The 23,870-nt window shown below is 40.6% G+C and overlaps 1 protein-coding gene across 3 annotated transcripts in view; it reads left to right on the top strand.

The window, feature by feature from the left end:
- Nucleotides 1-20,954, top strand: part of TXLNB (taxilin beta) — a 62,052-nt gene extending 41,098 nt beyond the window's left edge. The window contains exons 7-9 of one of the 3 annotated variants that reach the window (XM_059889692.1): nt 11,553-11,645; nt 16,167-16,262; nt 17,496-20,954. In XM_059889692.1, the coding sequence (XP_059745675.1) occupies nt 11,553-11,645; nt 16,167-16,262; nt 17,496-18,431 (1,125 nt within the window). In that variant the 3' untranslated portion in view covers nt 18,432-20,954. 3 annotated transcript variants of the gene reach the window in all.
- Nucleotides 20,955-23,870: the final 2,916 nt, after the last annotated feature.

Raw genomic sequence — 23,870 nt, 5'->3', positions numbered from 1 at the left:
GTCTGGGGCATGATTCTCACTTAGGGAAGAGACGTCTGACTTTCAATTATACAAACCAAGGCAATAGAGTAAATGTCAGAGATGATCAATGGAATACAACTGTGGCTACAAATAGAGTGTTCATTGGATCAATAAGGCTGAAGATGGTAGTAGATGTGGAAAGTCAGCAATATCAACACAGCACAGCATTGCAGACATAAAATACTATCCAAGGGGAAAGATCAGTGAGTCAACTCTTAAAGACAGGTAATCACAGTCTTTAATCTCAGAAGACCTCACTGTATCTATTTAAGATGAGAGGAGATTTCTCTACAACTATAATAATAATTGGATTACTTTCCAAGCCAAATAACCTAAGTTGGCTAAGACAATTCCTAGACAACTTTGTTTCATATATGCTATGAACATTTGTAATTAAAATTTCAGTCAGTTCAGTTCAGTCGCTCAGTCGTGTCTGACTCTCTGTGACCCCATGGACTGTAGCACACCAAGCTCCCTGTCCATCACCAACTTCCGGAGTCTACTCAAACTCATGACCATCACATGGGTGATGCCATCCAAACATCTCATTCTCTGCTGTCCCCTTCTCCTCCCGCCTTCAATCTTTCCAAGCATCAGGGTCTTTTCTAATGAGTCATTGGCATTAAATGGCCAAAGTATTGGAGGTTCAGCTTCAGCATCTGTCCTTCCAATGAATATTCTGGACTGATTTCCTTCAGGATTGACTGGTTTGATCTCCTTGCTGTCCAAGGGACTCTCAAGAGTCTTCTCCAACACCACGATTCCAAAGCATAAATTCTTTGGCACTCAGCTTTCTTTATACTCCAATGCTCACATCCATACATGACTACTGGAAAAACCATAGCCTTGACTACACGGACCTTTGTTGGTAAAGTAATGTCTGCTTTTTAATATGCTGTCTAGGTTTGTCATAGCTTTTCTTCCAAGGAGCAAATGTCTTTTAATTTCATGGCTGCACTTACCATCTGCAGTGATTTTGTAAAGCCTCTCACTGCTTCCATTGTTTCCCCATCTATGTACCATGAAGTGATAGGACTGGATGCCATGATCTTAGTTTTCTGAATGTTGAATTTTAAGCCAATTTTTTCACTCTCCTTTTTCACTTTCATTAAGAGGCTCTTTAGTTCTTCACTTTCTGCCGTAAGGATGGTGTCATCTGCATATCTGAGGTTATTGATATTTCTCCCAGCAATCTTGATTCCAGCTTGTGCTTCATCCAGCCCAGCATTTCACATGAGTACTCTGCATAGAAGTTAAATAAGCAAATGACAATATACAGGACTCTGCATAGAAGTTAAATAAGCAGGGTGACAATATACAGCCTTGACATACTCCTTTTCCTATTTGGAACCAGTCTGTTGTTCCATGTCCAGTTCTAACTGTTGCTTCTTCACCTGCATACAGATTTCTCAAGAGGCAAATCAGGTGGTCTGGGATTCACATCTCCTTAAGAATTTTCCACAGTTTGTTGTGACCCACACAGTCAAAGGCTTTGGCATAGTCAATAAAGCAGAAGAAGATCTTTTTCTGGAACTCACTTGCTTTTTCCATGATCCAGCAGATGTTGACAATTTGATCTCTGGTTCCTCTGTCTTTTCTAAATCCAGCTTGAACATCTGGAAGTTCACAGTTCACGTATTGCTGAAGGCTGGCTTGGAGAATTTTGAGCATTACTTGGCTAGTGTGTGAGATGAAGGCAATTGTGGCAGTAGTTTGAACATTCTTTGGCATTGCCTTTCTTTGGGATTGGAATGAAAACTGACCTTTTCCAGTCCTGTGGCCACTGCTGAGTTTTCCAAATTTGCTGGCATATTGAGTGCAGCACTATCACAGTATCATCTTTTAGGATTTGAAATAGCTCAACTGGAATTCCATCACCTCCACTAGCTTTGTTTGTAGTGATGCTTCCTAAAGCGCACTTGACTTCGCATTCCAGGATGTCTGGCTCTAGGTGAGTAATCACACCATCATGACTTTCTGAGTCATTGGGGTTGCACAGAGTCAGACACGACTGAAGCGACTTAGCAGCAGCAGCAAGATCTCTTTTGTATAGTTCTTCTGTGTATCATAGCCATCTTTTCATAATATCTTCTACTTCTGTTAGGTCCTTACCATTTCTGTCCTTTACTGTGCCCATCTTTACGTGAAATGTCTCTAACTTTCTTGAAGAGATCTCTAGCCTTTCCCATTCTATTGTTTTCCTCTATTTCTTTGTACTGATCACTGAGGAAGGCTTTCTTATCTCTCCTTACTGTTCTTTCAAACTGTGCATTCAGCTGGTTATATCTTTCCTTTTATCCTTTGCCTTTAGTTTCTCCTCTCTTCTCAGCTATTTGTAAGACCTTCTCAGACAGCCATTTTGTCTTTTTGCATTTCTTTTTCTTGCAGATGGTCTTGATCACTGCCTCGTGTACAATGTCACGAACCGGGGTACTCTTTCTGCCCCCTTCTGATGCCTATGTCAGAAGCTTTCTCTATCTCCTTTATACTTTAATAAAACTTTATTACACAAAAGCTCTGAGCGATCAAGCCTCGTCTCTGGCCCCGGATTGAATTCTTCTCCTCCGGGGACCAAGAATCCCAGTGTATTCGCGTGATTCAACAACAACCTTTCATCTTGGGGGCTCATCCGGGATCCTTCAGGACAAGGTAAGGATGCTTGGAGCTTTAGTTCTTTGTTCTCTTAGTGAACACGTTTTCTGCTGTGTGCTTGTGTGAATGAATGGCATGCCCTGCGTGAAGCAAGTAAGGAGCCCTGCTCTGCGGTTCCACGGTGATCTCATAGGGCTTATGGCAGAAACCTGTCGGGGCATTATACCAACCTGCCAATGCCAAGAGGCACCCAATGTCTCCTTCAGGAACTGACCAGAAATGGGCAAAGCGTGTGGACCGAACTCTCCTTTCTCGGTCAAACTTTTCGGTCTCTTTGACCATTTCATAACTCCTTGGGAATTAGAAGTACTAACCTAATCTATCAGATCATAGACTTTCAAGGGACTTGTGATCTATACTGTTATTGTGTACTGTGGCTTAGGTCCCAAACTTGGATTGGTAGCCAATAAAGCGCCTAGCTTCGCTAGGAATTGAAAGTTCGGAAGCTAGATGGAGCTCTAGCTCCCAGAACATCTCTGAGGTTAAAAGGTTACTCAGATTGGGATTGCAATGGGTTTTTTTCTTTGGTAACGCTGGCTCTTAGTAGATCAGAAGAGACTGTTATCCTGGTGTGGTGATGCTTGGAAAGAACATCTCAGTTTTATGTTCGCGTCGGTCTTATTGTGGTCAGGAAATACTCAGGGTCGTGCACAGGCACTCAGGTGACGAATGTTTCCCACAGTGGTCTTAGCTTGGGAGGCATTCTGGAAGGTTACTCTAATTCACCCCAGGTGACATCAGAGGCAAGCAAGGTTAAGGGTGAAGAGCTGGACGTCAAGTAGGGATGCTATCAAGTCTACTCCTGGTACATCCCCACCCCATCTCGGTGGCAGAACAGGGAGGGACGAGTACGGCACCTGCGTCGGTAAGGGACACACTAAGTCTGACCAGGAAGGAAAAGCTTTTGGTGTAACGTCTGTCTACACCCCCATCTAGAGCAGGGAGGGACGCCTCCAGTAGAAAAATGGCCTTGGTCACTTTTTTTCTCTCTTACAGATGGGAGCTAACAATTTCAGCCTCACTCCTTTGAACTGTATCCTGAAAAACTGGGATAGATTTGATCCCTAGGGCTTAAAGAAGACACACCTGGTCTTCCTATGTGATACTGCATGGCCACGGTATCCATTGGAGGATGCCGAACGGTGGCCAGTTGGAGGGTCTCTTAAGTATAATACTGTTCTACAATTAGACCGGTTCTGTAAGGAACAAGGGAAATGGGTAGAAGTAGCATATGTGTTGCCCTTTTTCTCTCTGCGAAATATGCCAGACTTATGTCCTAAGGGTATAGATTTGGGCGTGAAACCTTCAGCTCCCTCCTGTCCTCTTACTTTGCCCCCGTACTGGGGACTCCAAACTGGGATTCAAACTGCCCACATGGAGGTCCAAACAACTCCTGTCTCAGTACGACCTCAGACTACTCTGATTTCGGTAGAAACTCAGACCATCGAAGTAAGAGATGAGATGGAGGAGAGGAGACAAAGAGAAGAGGAAAAACAGGTTTCTCCAATCTATCCCTGGGATCATATGTGCAGAGCAGCCAAAGAGACTGAGGAACAGCCACACAAGCTGTTGCCTCTTTATGAAACACCCACCGGGAGAAATAATCAGTCTGTGAGAGTTAATAAGCCTTTCTCTTATCAAGAAATACAAAGAATCAAGGAGGATCTGGGAGACTATTTAGAGGACCCAGAAAAACATATTAGAGCTTGTAAAGGTGTTACTCTGCTTTATGACCTCACTTGGAAGGATGTGATATATATCTTGGGACAAACGCTGACTCCCGAGTCAAAGACTCGAGTTTTGGGAAAAGCAGTTGCTTATGGAGATGAATGGCTTGGTAATGAATCAGTAGGGAAGAGGGAGAACGAGATAGCGGCCCTCCCCACTGGGAATCAGGCGGTCCCAACTATAGAACCAGACTGGGACTACAACACAGCTAAAGGAAGATGGGATCAGAGTCATTTTGTTAGATGTATTCTTGAAGGACTTAGGCAGGCGCGTTCTAAGCCTTTAAACTATGGCAAATTGGCAGACATAGAACAGGAGGAGAAGGAAGCTCCTGGTAAATTCCTAGATAGACTGAGAGAAGGCCTTCGCAGATTCACTGAGATTGATCCCGAAAGTGAAGAGGGAAAAGTGACCTTAAAGGATAGATTTCTCACTCAGTCGGCTCCAGATATCCACCGTAAGCTATTAAAACAGGCGTATGGACCACATCAGTCTTTAGATACTCTGTAACAACTGGCTCTGACAGTCTATTATGGTAGGGAATATGAGGAAAAGAAAGAAAGGCAAAAAAAAGACAAAGGAAAAGGCGGAAGCCTTCGCCATGGCTATGAAAAATGTTCTTAAACAGCCTGAGAAAAATGCCCAGAGGGGCCCAGGTGAAAAGGGATGGGCTTGCTATTACTGTGGAAAGGAGGGGCAACTCAAGCGGGATTGCCCTAAGGCATCTAAGCCGCCCCCGGCTCCATGTCCGGTCTGCAAAGGACCACACTGGAAGAGAGACTGCCCCCAGAGGTGTAGGTCTCTGGGGTCGGACTCTCAAGACAATCAGGACTGAAGGTGCCCGGGGGTCCCTACACAAGCTCTGTCCTAATTACACCTGAGGAACCCTGGGTATTAATAATTGTGCGGGGCCAATCCGTCGATTTCCTTTTAGATACTGGGGCAACTTATTCTGTGCTTACTGAAGCCCCTGGCCCACTTTCTTCCCGATCTGCTTCCATAATGGGACTGTCTGGACGAGCCAAAAGGTATTATTTCACTTATTCTTTATCTTGCAACTGGGATTCTGTGCTGTTTTCACACGAGTTTCTGAGTTCACCCCTTTTGGGAAGGGATATACTGAGCAAGGTCCATGCCTCTGTTTTCATGAATATGGAGCCCTTCCTTTCTCTCCCTTTAGTTGAACAAAATGTAAATCCTGGAGTATGGGCTGATGGAAAATCTGTGGGTCGAGCACAAAATGCTATTCCTGTGGTTGTTAAGCTCAAAGACCCACATGTATATCCACATAAGAAGCAGTATCCACTGAAACCTGAAGTTAAGGAAGGGTTAAAACCCATCATCGAAAATTTAAAGGAGCAGGGACTATTAATTCCCTGTAACAGTCCTTGCAACACTCCTATTTTGGGTATAAAGAAATCGAATGGTAAATGGAGACTAGTTCAAGATTTATGAATAATAAATGAGGCTGTAGTTCCGTTACACCCCCGTGGTGCCTAATCCTTATAGTCTATTGTCTGAAATTCCTGAACGGGCCAAATATTTCTCAGTAATTGATTTAAAGGATGTCTTCTATTCAGTGCCTTTGGCAGAAGAAAGTCAATTTCTATTTGACTTTGAAGACCCTACACAGCCAGCTTCTCAGTTAACCTGGACAGTTTTGCCCCAGGGATTTTGTGACAGTCCTCACTTATTCGGACAAAGTTTGTCACGGGATCTACAAAACTTTAATAGCTCTGAAGCAGTGGTGTTACAATATGTAGATGATATTTGGTTCTGTGCTGAGACAGAGGAAGTTTGTTCGCAAGCCTCAGAAGATTTCTTAAACTTTCTGGCAGACTGTGGTTACAAGGCATCAAGAGAAAAGGCTCAGCTTTGTCAACAATCGGTTAGATATCTGGGCCTAATCATATCAGAAGGGACTAGGGCCATAGGCCCTGGGAGAATTAAACCTATACTAAATCACCCCCTACCTATGACTTTAAGACAATTGAGAGGATTTTGGGGAATCACAGGTTACTGTCGCATTTGGATTCCGGGTTACAGGGAACTTGCCCAGCCTTTATATAAACTTATAGCTGAAACTCAGCAGGCCCAAACCGACAAACTGGTTTGGTCTCCAGAAACTCAAAAGGCTTTTAAGGTTCTTCAGACTGCTCTCCTGCAAGCTCCAGCTCTGAGCTTGCCCACAGGGTCAGAATTTAATTTGTTTGTCACTGAAAGAAAAGGTGTGGCATTGGGAGTTTTGACACAACCCCGAGGGCCTCATCAGCAACCTATTGCTTATCTAAGCAGAGAATTAGATGTAGTTTCACGTGGGTGGCCCCACTGCCTAAGAGTAATTGGGGCAGCAGCTTTATTAGCACCTGAAGCTTTAAAAATAATTAATGGATGAAACCTTACTGTACTGACTTCTCATGATGTGAATGGAATCTCTAAGGTTAATATTTGGATGACAGACAGTAGGCTTCTTAAGTATCAGTCATTGTTGTTAGAAGGACCAGTAACTAAGCTTAAAGTTTGTGGAAATTTAAATCCTGCCATTTTCCTTCCTGAGAAGGAAGATGAAACACCTGATCACGATTGTTCTCAATTCCTAACTTTAAACTATGCAGCTCGGGAGGATCTAAAGGATAAACTCCTGGGTCTGTGGAGCACTCCCCTCTTCATCAGTGGAAGGCTTCCCATGGTGGACATCCCCACTTCAAGGAAAAGACTTTCTCCATGTCTGTGAATACCCTCGACAACAATCACATGCAATCCCTCTTCTTCATCTGATGACATTTACCAACCCTAAAATGGACTGGTGCAACACTTTGTACTTTAACTATGGACATAATGTGACTTTTAATTTTGATTCTGATTGTTTTGTTCTTGCTGTTTGCTCCCTGCATCTGTAACTGTATAACTGGATTTGTTTCTAACTGCATGAAAGCTTTTAAGTTACAAATGGTTGCTCAAACTCCTGCTACTGCTGTAGCTTCCTCCAGCTACTATTTGGGGCCCCTGGATCAGATATCCTCAATATGAGGATTAGGAGAATATGTTGCCTCACCAATTTAGGGACAACGCCCCTTGTCAGCTCGGAAGCAGTTATGGAACGAGAACGACGCCCCTTTTCCCTAGGCAACATAATTCTCCTAAAAGAAAAGGGGGGAATGAGAGAGTCATTTCCTAGGCAGGTTGATAGGGAGTCTAGGGGTCCCCAAGGAGAGAGGGGTCTGGAATTCTCAAGGAGGAAGAAAGGACAATCTTTTTTTCTTTCTCCACATTCCTTAGGATTATTTAACAATAATGTATCCTGCCTAAGGACAGTCTCTGAATCAAACCTTCTGGCTAATTCTGTTATCTTAAAATGTAAATTATGGGAGGTCTTTACAACCTCCAGACATTCTTTGGAGTATATAACTTCATTGTTAACACTAGCAAGCAGGTACTCTTTCTGCCCCCTTCTGATGCCTATGTCAGACGCTTTATCTATCTCCTTTATACTTTAATAAAACTTTATTACACAAAAAAAAAAAAAAAAAAACAATGTCACGAACCTCTGTCCATAGTGCTTCAGGCACTCTGTCTATCCAATTTAATCCCTTGAATCTATTTCTCACTTCCACTGTATAATCGTAAGGGATTTGATTTAGGTCATACCTGAAGGGTCTAGTGGTTTTCCCTACTTTCTTCAAGTCTGAATTTGGCAATAAGTAGTTCATTATCTGAGCCACAGTCAGCTCCCAGTCTTGTTTTTGCTGACTGTATAGAGCTTCTCCATCTTTGGCTGCAAAATATAATCAATTTGATTTCAGTATTGACCATCTGGTGATATCCATGTGTAGAGTCTTCTCTTGTGATGTTGGAATCAAAATTTGTGCTCAGTTAAAAGAATGCATGTGCCACCTAGCCCATTTAAAAGTGAAATATTGGAGCAGGAGTTGTTGTTACTAACTGTAGAGTAGTTTGTTTCTATTTCTGCCTCTGGTAGGAATCCTGAGGATGACCTCTGGATGTTCTTTCCATGCTTCTCTGATATACCACAGTGAAAGAGGGAATATGACACATCAGACACGCATCATGTCAACATAAAAGTGAGAAGGAAAATACGACCAAACAAATATCCATAAAGGAAACAGGAAGTGTACATTTTTAGTTAGTATATAAGTAAAGAGTGTCAGAGTTGGTTACCTGAGAAAAGTATAGTTCACACAGATTTTGCCACCTATGACAAAAAGGTCAAACAGAAAGAAAAGCGGATGTAAAAAAAATCACTAGAAGGAAAGGAAGAAATGGAGAACTATCATTTACTGGGTTACAGAGTTTCAGTTTTGCATGATGAAAATTTCTGGAAATTCATTTGCACAATGTGAATTTACTTAACAATATTGAACTGTACACTTAAAATGGTTAAGACAGTGAATGTTATATGTATTTTACCCAATTTAAAAGACAAGAAAGTTGAGGGTCACTAGAAAAAGACCAAAGTGGTGATGAAGTGAGACACTAATCCCTCGAACTTTGGTGTATCTGTCATCTCCATGACACAGAAAACATAGAGGAGGAAAACAAAATCCGCCCAGTTTATACATCAAAAGAACACTCAGCCCAAAGAAGAAGATAGCTGGCCGGGGAGGGTGTGGTTGCTCCCGCTGATCTTGTCAAGGTTGCATGCATGCATGGATGCTCAATCGCTTCAGTCATGTCCAACTCTTTGCCACCCCATGGACTGTACCCCACCAGGCTCCTCTGTCCATGGAATTTTCCAGGCAAGAATACTGGAGTAGGTTGCCATTCCCTTCTCCAGGGGATCTTCCTGACCCAGGAATCTCACCTATGTCTCCTGCGTCTCCTGCGTTGCAGGCGGATTCTTACTGCTGAGCCACCAGGGAAGTCCCCTGTCAAGGCTGCGCAGGTGAAACAGAGCACACACGGCCCGCCTTCCCCTCTTGTCTGCAGCCTGCAGCTATAGGACTGCAAGAGACGGTGGGAGGACCAGCTCAGGAGAGCACATCTATACAACCACTGTAATCCTAATGGAATTACTGAAAAGTTGGGCAAAGAAAGAGGAGAGTAAGGAAAAGAAGTTAACAGGAGACTGGGTCCAAAATGCAAATGAATGGATTTTGTGATAGGTGAAGATCAGCTGGGATAGTTATTCCCACAGGCAGGCAGTCCCACAGGGGCTTATCCTCAAACTGAGGGACTTGACCTATTCATGCACCCTAAAATCAACTTAGTGAATCCTAGCCACTTGTCTGTGGAGAAAATGAAACAGATTTATTAAATTAAACAGAATATGTCAAGAGTGCATTGCACATAATGAGTTAGTTTTGACCCTTGAACAACACATATTTGAACTGTGAAGATGATTATGTATGGATTTTTTTTTTCAATAGCAAATACTATAGTACTGCAGTATCTGACATTGACTGAATCTATGGATAGGGAACTGCAGAGATGAGGAACTGGGAATACAGAGGGCTGACTATATATGATACACAGATTTTGCACTTCATGGAGGGTCAATGCCCCTAACCCCCTGCTTTGTTCAAGGGTTAACTGTGTTGTTCTTTGAACTATGTGTCTGAAAGCTTTCCTGGCCGTGAATTCCCTGATGACACGGTACCCAGTCTTTTTCAGTCTGTATGGCAAGGAATCATGAGAAAACTTTTAAGCCACTAGAGTTACCCCAAATTTATCACCTATTCACATTGTTAATGACTGATTTCAAAATGCTGATGAGCTGTTGTTTTGATTTTTCTTTGGAAAATCTGTTTCTTATGAAAGGATTTATGTTATTTTACTGTTCTCGTGTACTGCAGTAAAGTGAAAGTTGCTCAGCTCTTTGCGACCCCATGGACCATACAGTCCATGGAATTCTCCAGGCCAGAATACTGGAGTGGGTAGCCTTTTCCCTTCTCCAGGGGATCTTCCCAACCCAGGGATCAAACCCAGGTCTCCCGCATTGCGGGCAGATTCTTTACCAGCTGAGCCACAAGGGAAGCCCATGTACTGCAGTAAAACCTCTGCTATTCTGAATCATGTGAGAATGAACCATTCTGCTGCTGCTGCTAAGTCGCTTCAGTCGTGTCCGACTCTGTGTGACCCCATAGACGGCAGCCCTCCAGGTTCCCCCATCCTTGGGATTCTCCAGGCAAGAACACTGGAGTGGGTTGCCATTTCCTTCTCCAAAGCATGGAAGTGAAAAGTGATAGTGAAGTTGCTCAGTCGTGTCCGACTTAGCGACCCCATGGACTGCAGCCCACCAGGCCCCTCCCCTGTCCTTCATTATCTCCAGGAGTTTGTTCAAATTCATGTCCATTGACTCGGTGATGCTATCTAACCATGTCATTCTCTGCCGCCTTCTCCTTTTGCCTTCAATCTTCCCCAGCATCAGGGTCTTTTCCAGTGAGCTGGTTCTTTGCATTGGGTGGCCAAACTATTGGAGCTTCAGCTTCAGCATCAGTCCTTCCAATGATAATTTCTATTAAAAATTGGTATAATAAACTCATTTCCTTGAAAAGGAACATTTAACTGCTATTGGCTAGAACACTGTATTCAAAAACACACAAAACCACAATGTCAAAAAGGGAAATGACACGTGCTTATAATGGCACAACCACATAATGGCAGTATCCCTAGTCCATATCTGGCCCATATCTCCCTTCCCTCAAGACCAAGACCAAGGCTCACCTTCTCTACAAAAATGTGACTTATATGATCACCTGCCACATTTATCTCATTCTCTGATCAGTACTTAACTACTTTGGTACTTTGTGTTCACTGTTCTGTAATCAAGTTGTCTTTGGGATTCCCTCAAAAACAGCAGATACAGGTTAAATGCTTTTGTACATAATAGTCCTTGCTATGTTCAGTCAGAGCTCAATAAATGTTTGTTGGTAAAAATTATGATACAATGAAATGGTGATGATATATTTTATTATGTCATTTTTCTTTAAAGAAGTACCTCAGTCATACTCACTGACCTAGGCTGATCGCAAAGTAAAAAGAATTGAACATATCACTAACATTGTATTGAGAATTCTCTTAAATCATTTTCCTTTTCAAATAACAAACAACGACAGGTGGTTTTGTTTTGGAAGCATTCCTAAAACAGGAAAGCAGGCCTAAAACAAACCTACTCTTTCCCCTGTTTACAGCTTACTCTCTACTCTGGAAGGTTTGAAGAGTTTCAGAGCACACTGACAAAAAGCAATGAGGTGTTTGCCACTTTCAAACAAGAAATGGATAAAGTGAGTATTGCTTATCTCCCATGAAATACTGACATTTTCTATTTTGACAGGCAATTTTCCTTTGGGTTCATTTTTCTCTCACTAAGATATTTCAGTGCATTTCATGAAGTAATGAAACATTTATACATGCAAATGAGATCTGGGCTGTATTTTATTGGTTAAATATCTGGCAGATTAATTTTAGGAAGAATCAAAAAACACCAGGATACATTTTCACCCTGAGGAAGAATATTTTCTTTTTCTAGTCCATGGAGAGGTTTAAAAAGAAAAGAGCTAGCAATATAATATTATGTTGTTTATGCTGAAATAAAAATATCAAATCTTCTAATGATTAAAAAAAACTTTCATACAAATATGCAAGAGCAGAATGTTAGAGTAGAAAATACCATTTCATAGAATATTCTCAGAAGAGAATATATGTAATATGATATAACTAAGACAACCTTTAATGAGAAGTCTGAATTCAAATTCTGGGCATGCTCTTACTCATCAAGTAGCAGTAAACAATTCACTTAACTTCTCCCTTATTAAAATGCTATTTTTTCTTGCCTATGTCACAAGATTGTGAAGTTCAAATAAGTTAATGTGTTTTTAAGGATTTTTAACTTTTTAAAAGTCTTTTACAAATTGTATTGTTTGTTGTTGTTTTAGTCGCTAAGTCATGTCAGACTCTTTTGCAACCCCATGAGCTATAGCCCACCAGGCTTCTCTGTCCACAGATTTTCCAGGCAAGAATACTGTTGTGGGTAGTCATTTCCTCCTCCAGGGAATCTTCTTGACCTAGGGATCAAACCCATGCCTCCTGCATTGGTAGGCAAATTCTTTACCACTGAGCCACCACGGAAGTCCACTTTTACAAATATAAGTTGCTAATTTTATTATTGGACATAATGTTTAAATTTTATTTAATTCATTGTTTTCCCAAAACAAAATCAGCATCAGAACTGTTTTTCTGAACAGGAACTAGCATTAACCTCTTTTAAGTGTAGAAAACATTCTTTTAAAAAAAAATTTCACAAACATATATGATAAATTTCACCATTCACAAGCAAACTTAATAGGTCAACATTTCTTAAAAGTTACAACTTTCCCATTCCAGAAAGGATTCAACCATTTTAAAAATATTTTTTTAATTACAGAGTTTTAATTTGGAATAAACATTAGAGTAGAAAAATATTATTTCAAAATTAGTTTTAAGATTCAGTTAAATATTAGAGCAAAAATTTTTATCTGAAGTTCATTTATAGACTTTTAGTAGAATTAGCAAAAAAAGAAAAAATGATATGCATACTGCATCTTTAGGTGTAGTCCCATCAGTTCAGTTCCGTCGCTCAGTCATGTCTGACTCTTTGCCACCGAATGGGCTGTAGCATGCCAGGCTTCTCTGTCCATCACCAACTCCCAGAGCTTGCTCAAACTCATGTCCATTGAGTCAGTGATGCCATCCAACCATCTCATCCTCTGTTGTATTCCTGCCTTCAATCTTTCCCACCATCAGGGTCTTTGCTAATGAGTCAGTTCTTTGCATCAGGCGGCCAAAGTATTGGAGCTTCAGCTTCAGCATTAGTCCTTTCAATGAATATTCAGGACTGATTTCCTTCAGGATTGACTGGTTTGATCTCCTTGCAGTCCAAGGGATACTCAAGAGTCTTCTTCTCCAACACCATAGTTTAAAAGCATCAGTTCTGTAGTGCTAGCTTTCTTTATGGTCCAACTCTCACATCCATACATGACTACTGGAAAAACCATAGCTTTGACTAAACAGACCTTTGTTGGCAAAGTAATGCTTCTGCTTTTTAATATGCTGTATAGGTTGGTCATAGCTTTTCTTCCAAGGAGCAAGTGTCTTAATTTCATGGCCGTACTCACCATCTGCAGTGATTTTGGAGCCCAAGAAAATAAAGTCTCTCATTGTTTCCATTGTTTACTCATCCATTTGTCATGAAGTGATAGGACCGGATGCCATAATCTTTGTTTTTTGAATGTTGAGTTTTAAGCCAGCTTTTTCACTCTCCTCCTTCACTTTCATCAAAAGGCTCTTCAGTTCCTCTTTACTTTCTGCCATAAGGGGGTGTCATCTGCATATTTGAGGTTATTGATATTTCTCCCAGCAATCTTGATTCCAGCTTGTGCTTCATCCAGCCCAGCCATTTCACATGATGTACTTTGCACAGAAGTTAAATAAGCAAGGTGACAATATACGGCCTTGACGTACTCCTTTCTCAATTTGAAACAAGTCTATTGTTCCATGTCTAGTTCTAACTCTTGCTTCTTCACCTGCATACAGATTTCTCAGGAAGCAGGTAAGGTGGTCTGGTATGCCCATCTCTTTCAGAATTTTCCACAGTTTATTGTGATCCAAACAGTCAAAAGCTTTAGCATAGTCAATGAAGCAAAAATAATGTTCTTCTGAAGTTCCCTTGCTTTCTCCATGATCCAACAGATGTTGGCAATTAGATCTCTGGTTCCTCTGCCTTTTCTAAATCCAGCTTGAACATCTGGAAGTACTCGGTTCGTGTATTGTTGAAGTCTGGCTTAGAGAACTTTGAGCATCACTTTGCTAGTGTGTGAGATGAGTGCAATTGTGAGGTAGTTTGAACATTCTTTGGCATTGCCTTTCTTTGGGATTGGAATGAAAACTGACCTTTTCCAGTCCTGTGGCCACTACCGAGTTTTCCAGATTTGCTGGCATAGAGTACAGCACTTTAACATCTTTTAGAATTTGAAATAGCTCAACTGGAATTCTATCACCTCCACTAGCTTTGTTCGTAGAGGAAAACAATGCTTCCTAAAGCCCACTTGACTTCACACTCGATGATGTCTGGCTCTAGGTGAGTGATCACACTATCACGGCTATCTGAGTCATTAGATCTCTTTTGTACAGTTCTTCTGTGTATCCTTGCCACCTCTTCTTAATATCTTCTGCTTCTGTTAGGTCCATACCATTTCTGTCCTTTATTGCGCTCATCTTTATATGAAATGCTCCCTTGGTGTCTCTAATTTTCTTGAAGAGGTCTCTAGTCTTTCCCATTCTATTGTTTTCCTCTACTTTGCAATTATCACTGAGGAAGGTTTCTCATCTCTCCTTGCTATTCTTTCAAACTCTGCATTCAGATGGGTATATCTTTCCTTTTCTCCTTTGCCTTTAGCTTCTCTTCTTTTCTCAGCTATTTGTAAGGCCTTGTCAGACAACCATTTTGTCTTTTTGCATTTCTTCTTCTTGGGGATGGTTTTGATCACCGCCTCCTGTACAATGTTACCAACCTCCACCCATAGTTCTTCAGGCACTCTTATCTATCAGATCTAATCCCTTGGAATCTATTTTTCACTTTCACTTTCCATACTGCTATTGCTGCTAAGTTGCTTCAGTCATGTCCGACTCTGCACAACCCCATAGATGGCAGCCCACCAGGCTCCCCTGTCCCTGGGATTCTCCAGGCAAGAATACTGGAGTGGGTTGCCATTTCCTTCTCCACTTTCCATAGATTTCATTAAATTCCTAAAGGGGCTGATGACATTAAAAAAGTTAATAAACTATTAACTCAGTTAAGAAATGATGAAAATAAAAAAGCACTGGAGGCTCATGTAGTTTCTCTACAGAGCCCAGAAGCCAATAACTTGGGCCTCCAAGCAGACCCAACCTTAGGCTTTTTAGCATGAAGCAACCAGTGACCATGTGTAGTTAATCCAGGGTAACTGTCCCTGAATACAAGCCCTGTCCTTCCCATCATCCAAACAGAGAGGAGATCCTATAACCAGGAATGCAGAGTAGTTTCAGATTTGCAAAAGCTAGGTTGCATTTTATTCATTTCTGTATACCCTACACCCAGCCTCTGCCTAGCCACCAGCAGGCACTCTGCATATGTTGCATTAAATGGAAATGACTCCAGCCCTACTCCTCTGAAAACTCACCTGAATCATTACTCCATCTCTCTGAACCTTAGTTTCCCCATTTATAAAGTAGAGGTGAAAACAACCTTCCTTGGGGGACTGTCTCAAGGATGAAATGAATAACGCATGTAATCACATTCTGTGAATCTTACTGCACTCTGCAAATATGAAGGCTGAGAAAACTGAAAGTTGCCTTTTTGTGGCTACTTCTCAAATGTGCCCAGATACTATCAACATTTTAATAGCAAAAAAGCTGGTCCAACTTTCTCATTAACAGTCTTGCATTCAATACAGTAAATAATCTAAATTTCAAGCTTATTCTTGGAACTCAATAAAGTTATTTTTACTTTTAAACAAAAGAAAACACAATGACAAAAAAGGAAGGACTTAAGTAGTTTTCTTTCTCCTGAACTGGCTCTGGTGCAAATAAGTTTGTTCACCACTGACTTAGATGCTTCAGAAATAAATCATGACTCTTTCCACTCAATCTTCATTCCCTGACATTGGATTTTTGCTTGCTTCAGCACCTAGTAATGAAAGGACTTTTTCTTGATGTCACATATGGAACTGATAGTTTCTCTGATATATTAACTGTTCAGAATTAACATTAAAACACTATAATTTCTGTAGACCACTAAGAAAATGAAGAAGCTGGAAAAGGACACAGCCACATGGAAAGCTCGGTTTGAGAACTGTAACAAAGCTCTGTTGGACATGATTGAAGAGGTGAGGAACTTTTTCCCTTTGCTTATCCTCCCTTGTCAATACATTCATACTCAGAAAATAATTATGCCCTAATAGCACAAATGATGACCTCTGAAGAGCTGAGTTTTTTCTAAGGTGTGGTATATGATACTCTAATAAAAAATAATCAGAGCAAAAGTAATTTAGAGTTGGGTCCAGACTCAAAGAGCATTGTGACCCTAAGTCACATGCCTACTTGTTGATTCCAAAGCTGTGCCCAAGACAGCACCACACCTGCTGGACTGTGAATTCCTCAAAGCCAGGATGAGTGTTTTACCTGTCTTTGAATTTCCCTGGTGCCGGACACATAACAGATGCAGAATAAATTTATTAATTGATTCAAGCATACTGAGAGAAAACACCAGCCCAAGCACCCAGGGTATGTGCTAATTTACAGACAGATGTGCATGTGCATTGTTTAATTCCTCCAACAGGCATTTAAATACTGATATTACATCAGGCTCTGGAGGTTTTGAGATCATAAAAAGCAAAGATACATGACCCTTAACATGAGAGGCAGGGCTTACAGGTGGAAAAAAAAGTCTTAAAAGGTACAGAGTAGCACAAAGCAGAAGGGGGGGGGCGGTGGAGAAGTAAGATGATTCCATGCACAAACACACCAACATTTCTAGAGAAAAGGAGAACTGAATAGTTTGAGCAGCATCATGAAAGAGTGTGGTTACTTTCTCTGGATATAATTACTATTTTAACAATTCATCCCAAACTACAACCAATTCCAAAGAGATGTGCTTATTATTCATAAACAGAAATCAACCAGTTGCTGGATTAGCATATAGCAGTTTATCTATAGGACAGATAAGGCGTTGCTGACCGCCAAATCCCAGTCCATCTCAGTCATTTTGCCGCAAGCCTCTGCTTATTCCTTCTAAGTCTTAGAAGCAGAAAATGCATCTATTTTAAGATTTTTAGAAGCCTTAGACTGAAGCAGAAAGAAGCTTTGCTATCTTTCTTTCCTTAAAAAAAAAAAAAAAGTGGATTAAAATTCTATCAAAGTCTCCAACATAATGCAAAAATAGAAGTGATGTCCCTGACCAAGGATCTGTTCAGCCACCACCCTGTGGTCAGAGCCTAACAGACAAATTCCTGGATTAATGATTTTGATTGTCTCCAGAGAGCATTTTACTTTACTCCAGTAAAACCTGGCAGTTTTACTTTTCCTACCCTTTTGTGTGTGTGTGTGTATTTAAATCACAGAAAGCATTGAGAGCTAAAGAATATGAGTGCTTCGTGATGAAAATTGGAAGGTTAGAGAACCTCTGTCGAGCTTTACAAGAAGAGAGAAATGAACTCTATAAAAAAATCAGAGAAGCAAAAATGCCTAAAAAGGATGATCAAGGTCAGCACACCTCTGATGACGAGCCAAACACCTCTGTGAATGAAGAGGCTGACGCAGAGGAAGCCAACAACGTTCACAAGGCTGTGCAAAATCTCGCGGCGGCCTTCATGATAATGCATTGTCCAGAGTCAACCCTTGACGTATCCAAAGAAATCCACCCAGAGGTCGACAGTCCTCCAGGGGACTGCGACACGGCCCTCAGGGGGCTGGAACAAGCTCCTCTGAGTCCCGCATGCCATTCAGAAATACCCCTGCCTCCCCCAAATCCTCAAGCTGAGGGCAAGAGAGTCAGTGAGACAGAACCTACCCTCAGAGCAGAGACAGGAGCTGAGGCCCAAGACGATGGTCTCCCTGGTGCAGCACCGGCTGATCAGCAGAACCGCAAGCCAGAGGCAGCAGCTTCCAGTCAGGCCCCGAAGGCCCCAGCCAAGCCCTCCCTACCGGTGGTGAAGGCCAATGAGCAGCCCTGGAAGCCGGAGGCAGCTTCAGGTCAGGCCCAGGAGCCCACAGCCGAGGCCTCGCTACCGGTGATGGAAGTGAACGGGCAGTCCCGGAAGCCTGAGGCAGCGACTTCCGGTCAAGCCCTGGAGCCCCCAGCTGAGACCTTCTTATGTGTGATGGAGGCCAAATGTTCCGCCCCACCACCTGCAGTGGGAGCACACCTGCCAGCTAGGGAGTCTGGATGTGAGCCCATGACACAGCCCCCACCAACAGCAGAGGGGCTGCCGGGAGGGGCCTCAGGTGGACCCCCACTGCCCAAAGTGGCTGACACCAATCTGGAAGGAGTAGACTAAGACTCCTCTGCCTTTGGAGGCTGTTCTTCCTGACTTTCCATCATCGTGGTAACGGATTATCTCCTGAAGGAGGCATTAAGGGCTAGGGAGGTCTAATGGAAGAGGCTTAATTAGAATCAATACAGTTTTAAATATTATGTAAAGTATCTGCAGCCTTTGCTATTTGTTCTCAATTTATAATTGACTTGGAGCTTTTCTGTTTAACGTTGGTTGATAGTATAATTTTCGCAAATGACAACAAAACATACAGCATAGCAAATCTATATTAATTTGCCATTAAGATGGTACTGAATTCAATTTCTTAATCAACAGTAAGATTTGGTGTTTAAAGACTTCCACTACATAAATACTGAAAATGTAATGCTTTATTTCCATAGAGTTTAGTAAGTTCCACAGTAAGTTAAATGGATGATCAGTTTCCAGTTAGACATTATATACATATAATAATATATGCATATGTATGTATGCTTATAATGTATATGTGTGAATATATACATATATGTGTCTATGCACATATATGCATGCATATTTTATATACATGTATGCAAGCAAATATTGCATACACATTTCTCTTACCTCTTTTTGGCTTTCTCTCATGCAAAATATTTAGATGCTAATCAAAAAAAATTATCTCTTACTTGCACTTGGGACTACAGTAGATTAATGTTCTGTGAATCAGAAATAGGTTCAGAACACAAATATTAGGCCATGTAATGTTGGGTAAAAATAAGTAACCCAATGATAGGTCAATAAATTCAGCCAACGGATTAAGTGACAGAACAGCAGTTGAGTTAGACTGCAAGGCTATAGAGAGTGTGTGGACACAAAGATAGCCAAAAGAGGCCCTAAAAGGGGGGGAACAATCACAGTAGTGGACTGCTCACCTCTTCCATCTGCTTCTCCTACACAACTCAGCCCATTGCTTTGCAATGTGCTCATGTGGTGAGGCAGCTTCCTACAAGGAAAGAGTTGGAAGTGGGAAAGGGAACTAGGGGGTGGAGGCACTGAGGGCCCTCAGACTGAGACGCTATGCTCTGATCCCCGCTCCCCCCTCCCCCACTCTGAGCTAGAGGTCTCAAGAGACCATATTCACATGACCCTGCCAACTCGTCAGTTGCCTCCCTGAGAGAGTGTCTACCACTCTCTCCAGAGGGTTCCCCACTACCTCCTGCTGTCACTTTCGTGGTCTAAATTCTCAGAGCTTCTGCTCCTTCTTTCCAATCCTCTCCTTTGCAGCAGAAAATTACACTCAGCCCTCATCTCAATTATGGCTTAGTAAAAGCTATTATTCTTCTGAAACAGAAACCTACACAGGGTCTCAATATGAGTGATAAGGTGTACAAGCTAACACATTTTCTGCTTTAATGAATACTGTACAGCCAGAAGTACAAAGCAAAAGACAAATGGATTCCTACTCAAAATGATTTGAAAAATAGGTGAAGATTCAGGAGATGCAAAAGCTAGAAACACCTGGGGTTGTCTACATGAGTATGACATTATCATTGCATAATAAGAACCTCTAATAATACTGACAGCATGAATTACTGTATCTGTAGTAAAGAGAGACTGCAACAGAGAAATAGGATAAGAAGAGAGGGAGGTAGGAAAAAGGAAGAGAGAAAGGGAGGAAGAAGAAAAAACATCTAGCCCAGTCCTACCTTGAAAGTAGAAAAATGGATAGAAGCAAGATTCTCTACTACTCATCCAAGAAATCGTTCTTCAGTGTTGCACGTGGCTGTCTGCTAAGGCACACAGAGTACTTGTAGGTGGCAACCGTATGCTATAAGCATTGTAAACTGCATAAAATTTGTTTGATGTAGACAGTGAGAGTCATAACAAAATGCTAGTTGGGAAAAAAATCAGGAAAAAAGCATATCGCTATTTGAGAACCCATGTATTTTTAAAGGCTTAAGATGTTATAACCACAGGATATCCAGCCAAATTCAACATTAACTGAAAATCTTCGAGATTTAAATGTTCATTTAATTCAGAGCCAAATATGCACTAGAACAATCTAGGAGGGTCTCCTTCCTCTTTATTTTCAGCAACTGAACTTCCAAGAATGGGTAAGATTAGATAATCACAATAAAGTCTCAGTCTGAATGTTTAGCAAGAGGAAGAGGCAGGAGAGGAGCCAAAATCTAGTAAATCAAATATTCTAATACCTAAAGTTCATTTTTTTAATCCAAAAGCTTTCATGGCAACACATTACTCACGACAGTGTATATCTTAGGCAAAATTTCAGATACAATAACTTGCCTAAAATTTGCAAGGCTTAATATAGGCTTTGAAATAATTATTTTAATATTCAAAGAATGTTTTATTATAGTCCTTTGGCCTTACTAATTATAACAATAACTCATAAGACCCAAAAGAATAAGGAATTTCTCTCCTTTATCAAGGTCATGTAACTGATTCTAGAGGTGATAAGTCTGCGTTCCAGAAACACTGGAGTTATTGGTGGTTTCTAAATTAAATAACTATAATTTATGTATTTATTAAAAAGGTACCTCTCTTCCCACATGCTCCAGTAGTGGTTTTCTTTTTAAATTTTTTATTTATATTTATTTTTACCTTTGTTACTCCTGTGTTTCAGTATTACCTAACACAGATTGTGGTTATATTCTCTTGGTTGAATTTTTAGTCTATGAATAGGATGTACATGAAGACTTTGGAAATCTTGGTTTGTGTGTGTGAGAGAGAGGAAAGAGGGAGGGAGGAAGGGAGATGGAGAGAACCTGACGACCCACGTATAATGAGAACAAAGAACCCAGTGGGTGGCCATCACTGCCTCAGACCTATCCACTTCAGTGCCAATCTCCCCTGAGACTAGGTTTCCACAGGTTTCTCTGTAAGATGCCCTCTCTGAAATACCCTGAGGGAGGGAGTGAACAAAGGTGTCAGATTATTTTCCTTTCTCTACCCAGTTCCTCTAACTGCCTTAAGCATTTTCTCTAGTAAGACCAGAAGAGGCCCATTGTTCTGCCTTTTGCTTATTCCCTCTCCCCAACCCATCTTGATCCAGGAGGGGCTTCTTGAACATGGCATTTCCTAGCACACTTGGAGAAGAGGATTGCTTAACTAGAATGCAAAGAAAGATTAAACCTTGCCCTTTTTGTATTGTATAGATACACACTTTTAAAATATCTCCTTTTTCTGAAATGATGAAAGTATTATGTGTTCATTGCAAAACTGAGGCTGCTTTTCAGTAAGGCTAAGATATACCATTAGGAGAGAGATCATTTCAGGAAAACTTCCTTAGCCCCTTCTCTAACCAGTAGTTACATCCAGTATTTAGAAAAAATAAAAGTAATTAAAATGTAAAGAATTCTCTAAAAGAAGATATGAAATAAAAATGATAACTCTGGTCTCTAAAATTTGTTCCCATCATAAGCTGGCAAGTAGGATTTAGGAAGGAAGTGAGCAAGTAGAGTATATGGGTTAAATTTGCACAAGGCTTAAATAATTGTCATTTCTGAACCTGAAAATTAAAAGTTATCATTAGCTTATCCATGAGAGCATGCCATGAGAATAGAAACATTCACAAATGATAGCATGAAAGGTTTTCCTTAGCACTGTTCAGTTGTATCCTCAATACCTAAAGTTGAGTCTCCTTGGTGGCATCCCCTGATAGAAGTTCCACAGATAGAAGTTCCATCGGCATCCACTGATGCAGATGTGTGTGAATACACACACACACAGCACACATGTATAAAACTGATATAGATTTAATTCTGTTCCTATGGGTGAGTCTTTGCACCTGTATTTTCAAAGGATACTTAGCATCATTTTTCCTGGACAAAGTATAAAAAGGAATCATTTCCTGCATGAATAAGGATATTTGATAGAAACATTTAACTAGCAAAAGAAACCTAAAAATTCATTGATCTATGGCATAAAAACTATTCATAGAAGCTGTTTCACTCTATCAGGAGATGAGAAATGAGATAAATCATTTCAGCAGCACAATCAAGCTTGGTAAAATCCAAGTGTAAGTCCTTCCTGCTGGATATTAGAGCCTCAGACTTTCCACTAACACCGACATCCATCTCACTTATTTATTTGCAATATATAACAATATTTTTTGAATGAATGAAAGAAGTGTTTATTATATTTTGAAATTTTATCTGATTCTTTTTAACCCCAAATTAATTTTTAAGTCCATTTAAAAATATTTTAAACTGTTGTACAATTTTTAGAGGTTTCTTTCCATTTACAGTTATGATAAAACATTGGCTATGTTTTATATTTTAACTTTGAATTTTTTAAAGGTGATGTACCATAATGTTACATTACCTCATATCATAAATAAAACATACCTTAGTGTAAGGTACGTTATCTCATTATCTCAGAACTGATAGCCAGTGGATGACATCTTACAACAAATGACACCAAACCACCATAAGAAGCAAAGCAAGAAGCCATGTGTTAAGAGAGGGAAAGGAAGAAGGAGAGAGAAAAGCTATTATATAAAAGAAAAAATAAAAAGATAAAACTTTATGAAGAGCAGTAAAGGACCACCATCAATTGGTGGTCCCCTTTGTGAAAACAGAACATCAATAAGGGGCAAATACCGTAATGACATTCACACATCTCCACATGGTAACTTCAACTTGGGGGATTTTTACAAACGTGTTTCTCAGCATCGTGTTTTATTGTCTTCTCATTTGCCTTTCTTTTAAAATAATAAATGTGTTCTTTTCAGTATTAAAGAGTATAGAACATTTAGAAAATAGAAAAATTCCCCATGACTTCATCACGCTAACAACCACTGTCAGTATTCACTATATCATGGTGTATTTTAAATTATCTTTTTTATTTAACACTGGGACGGCACAGTAGTTCAAGTGAGGGTAATAGCTGTTAATAGCCACCAGATTTGTGCATTCACACTGTGTATTCAAATTTTATATGCTTTACATGGAAGTTTATTATATTGCTTATGGAATAAGCATGACTATGCAAAGACAAATACACAGCACACTTATACGTTGTTTGGAAAAGTTATGCAATGCAATTCACGTAAACATTCTACCATTTCCAAGTAAATCTCCTGGACATAGGCTAGAGTGAGATGTCTAAACCTAACGCAGCTCAAAAATTATATAAAAATCAGAAGCCTACTCTAAAGAAATACAAATGCCTTAAATAACAAAACAAGAAAAAGTCAAACTCCAGTTAATGAAGTGACAGGAAACATATGATAATACCATCCATCACTGCTAAATAAAGGTCAATGTTCTAAAGCAAATCTAATTTCTTCAAAGTTAATGAGACCGTTAGTGGTTTTGTTGCTCTAATGAAATGATGGTTGCTGGCACTAGTTATATATATCCATTAAGCTGGGCAAGGCTAAAAACCATTGTAAACCTGAGATTGCTCTAATATCTACCAGGCAGATGCAAACAGCCATGGAATAGTCAAGGATCCCATATGCTA

Source organism: Bos taurus, chromosome 9 (assembly GCF_002263795.3).
Source record: "Bos taurus isolate L1 Dominette 01449 registration number 42190680 breed Hereford chromosome 9, ARS-UCD2.0, whole genome shotgun sequence".
NCBI lineage: Eukaryota > Metazoa > Chordata > Mammalia > Artiodactyla > Bovidae > Bos > Bos taurus.
This window is presented reverse-complemented; position numbering and strand designations above follow the sequence as displayed.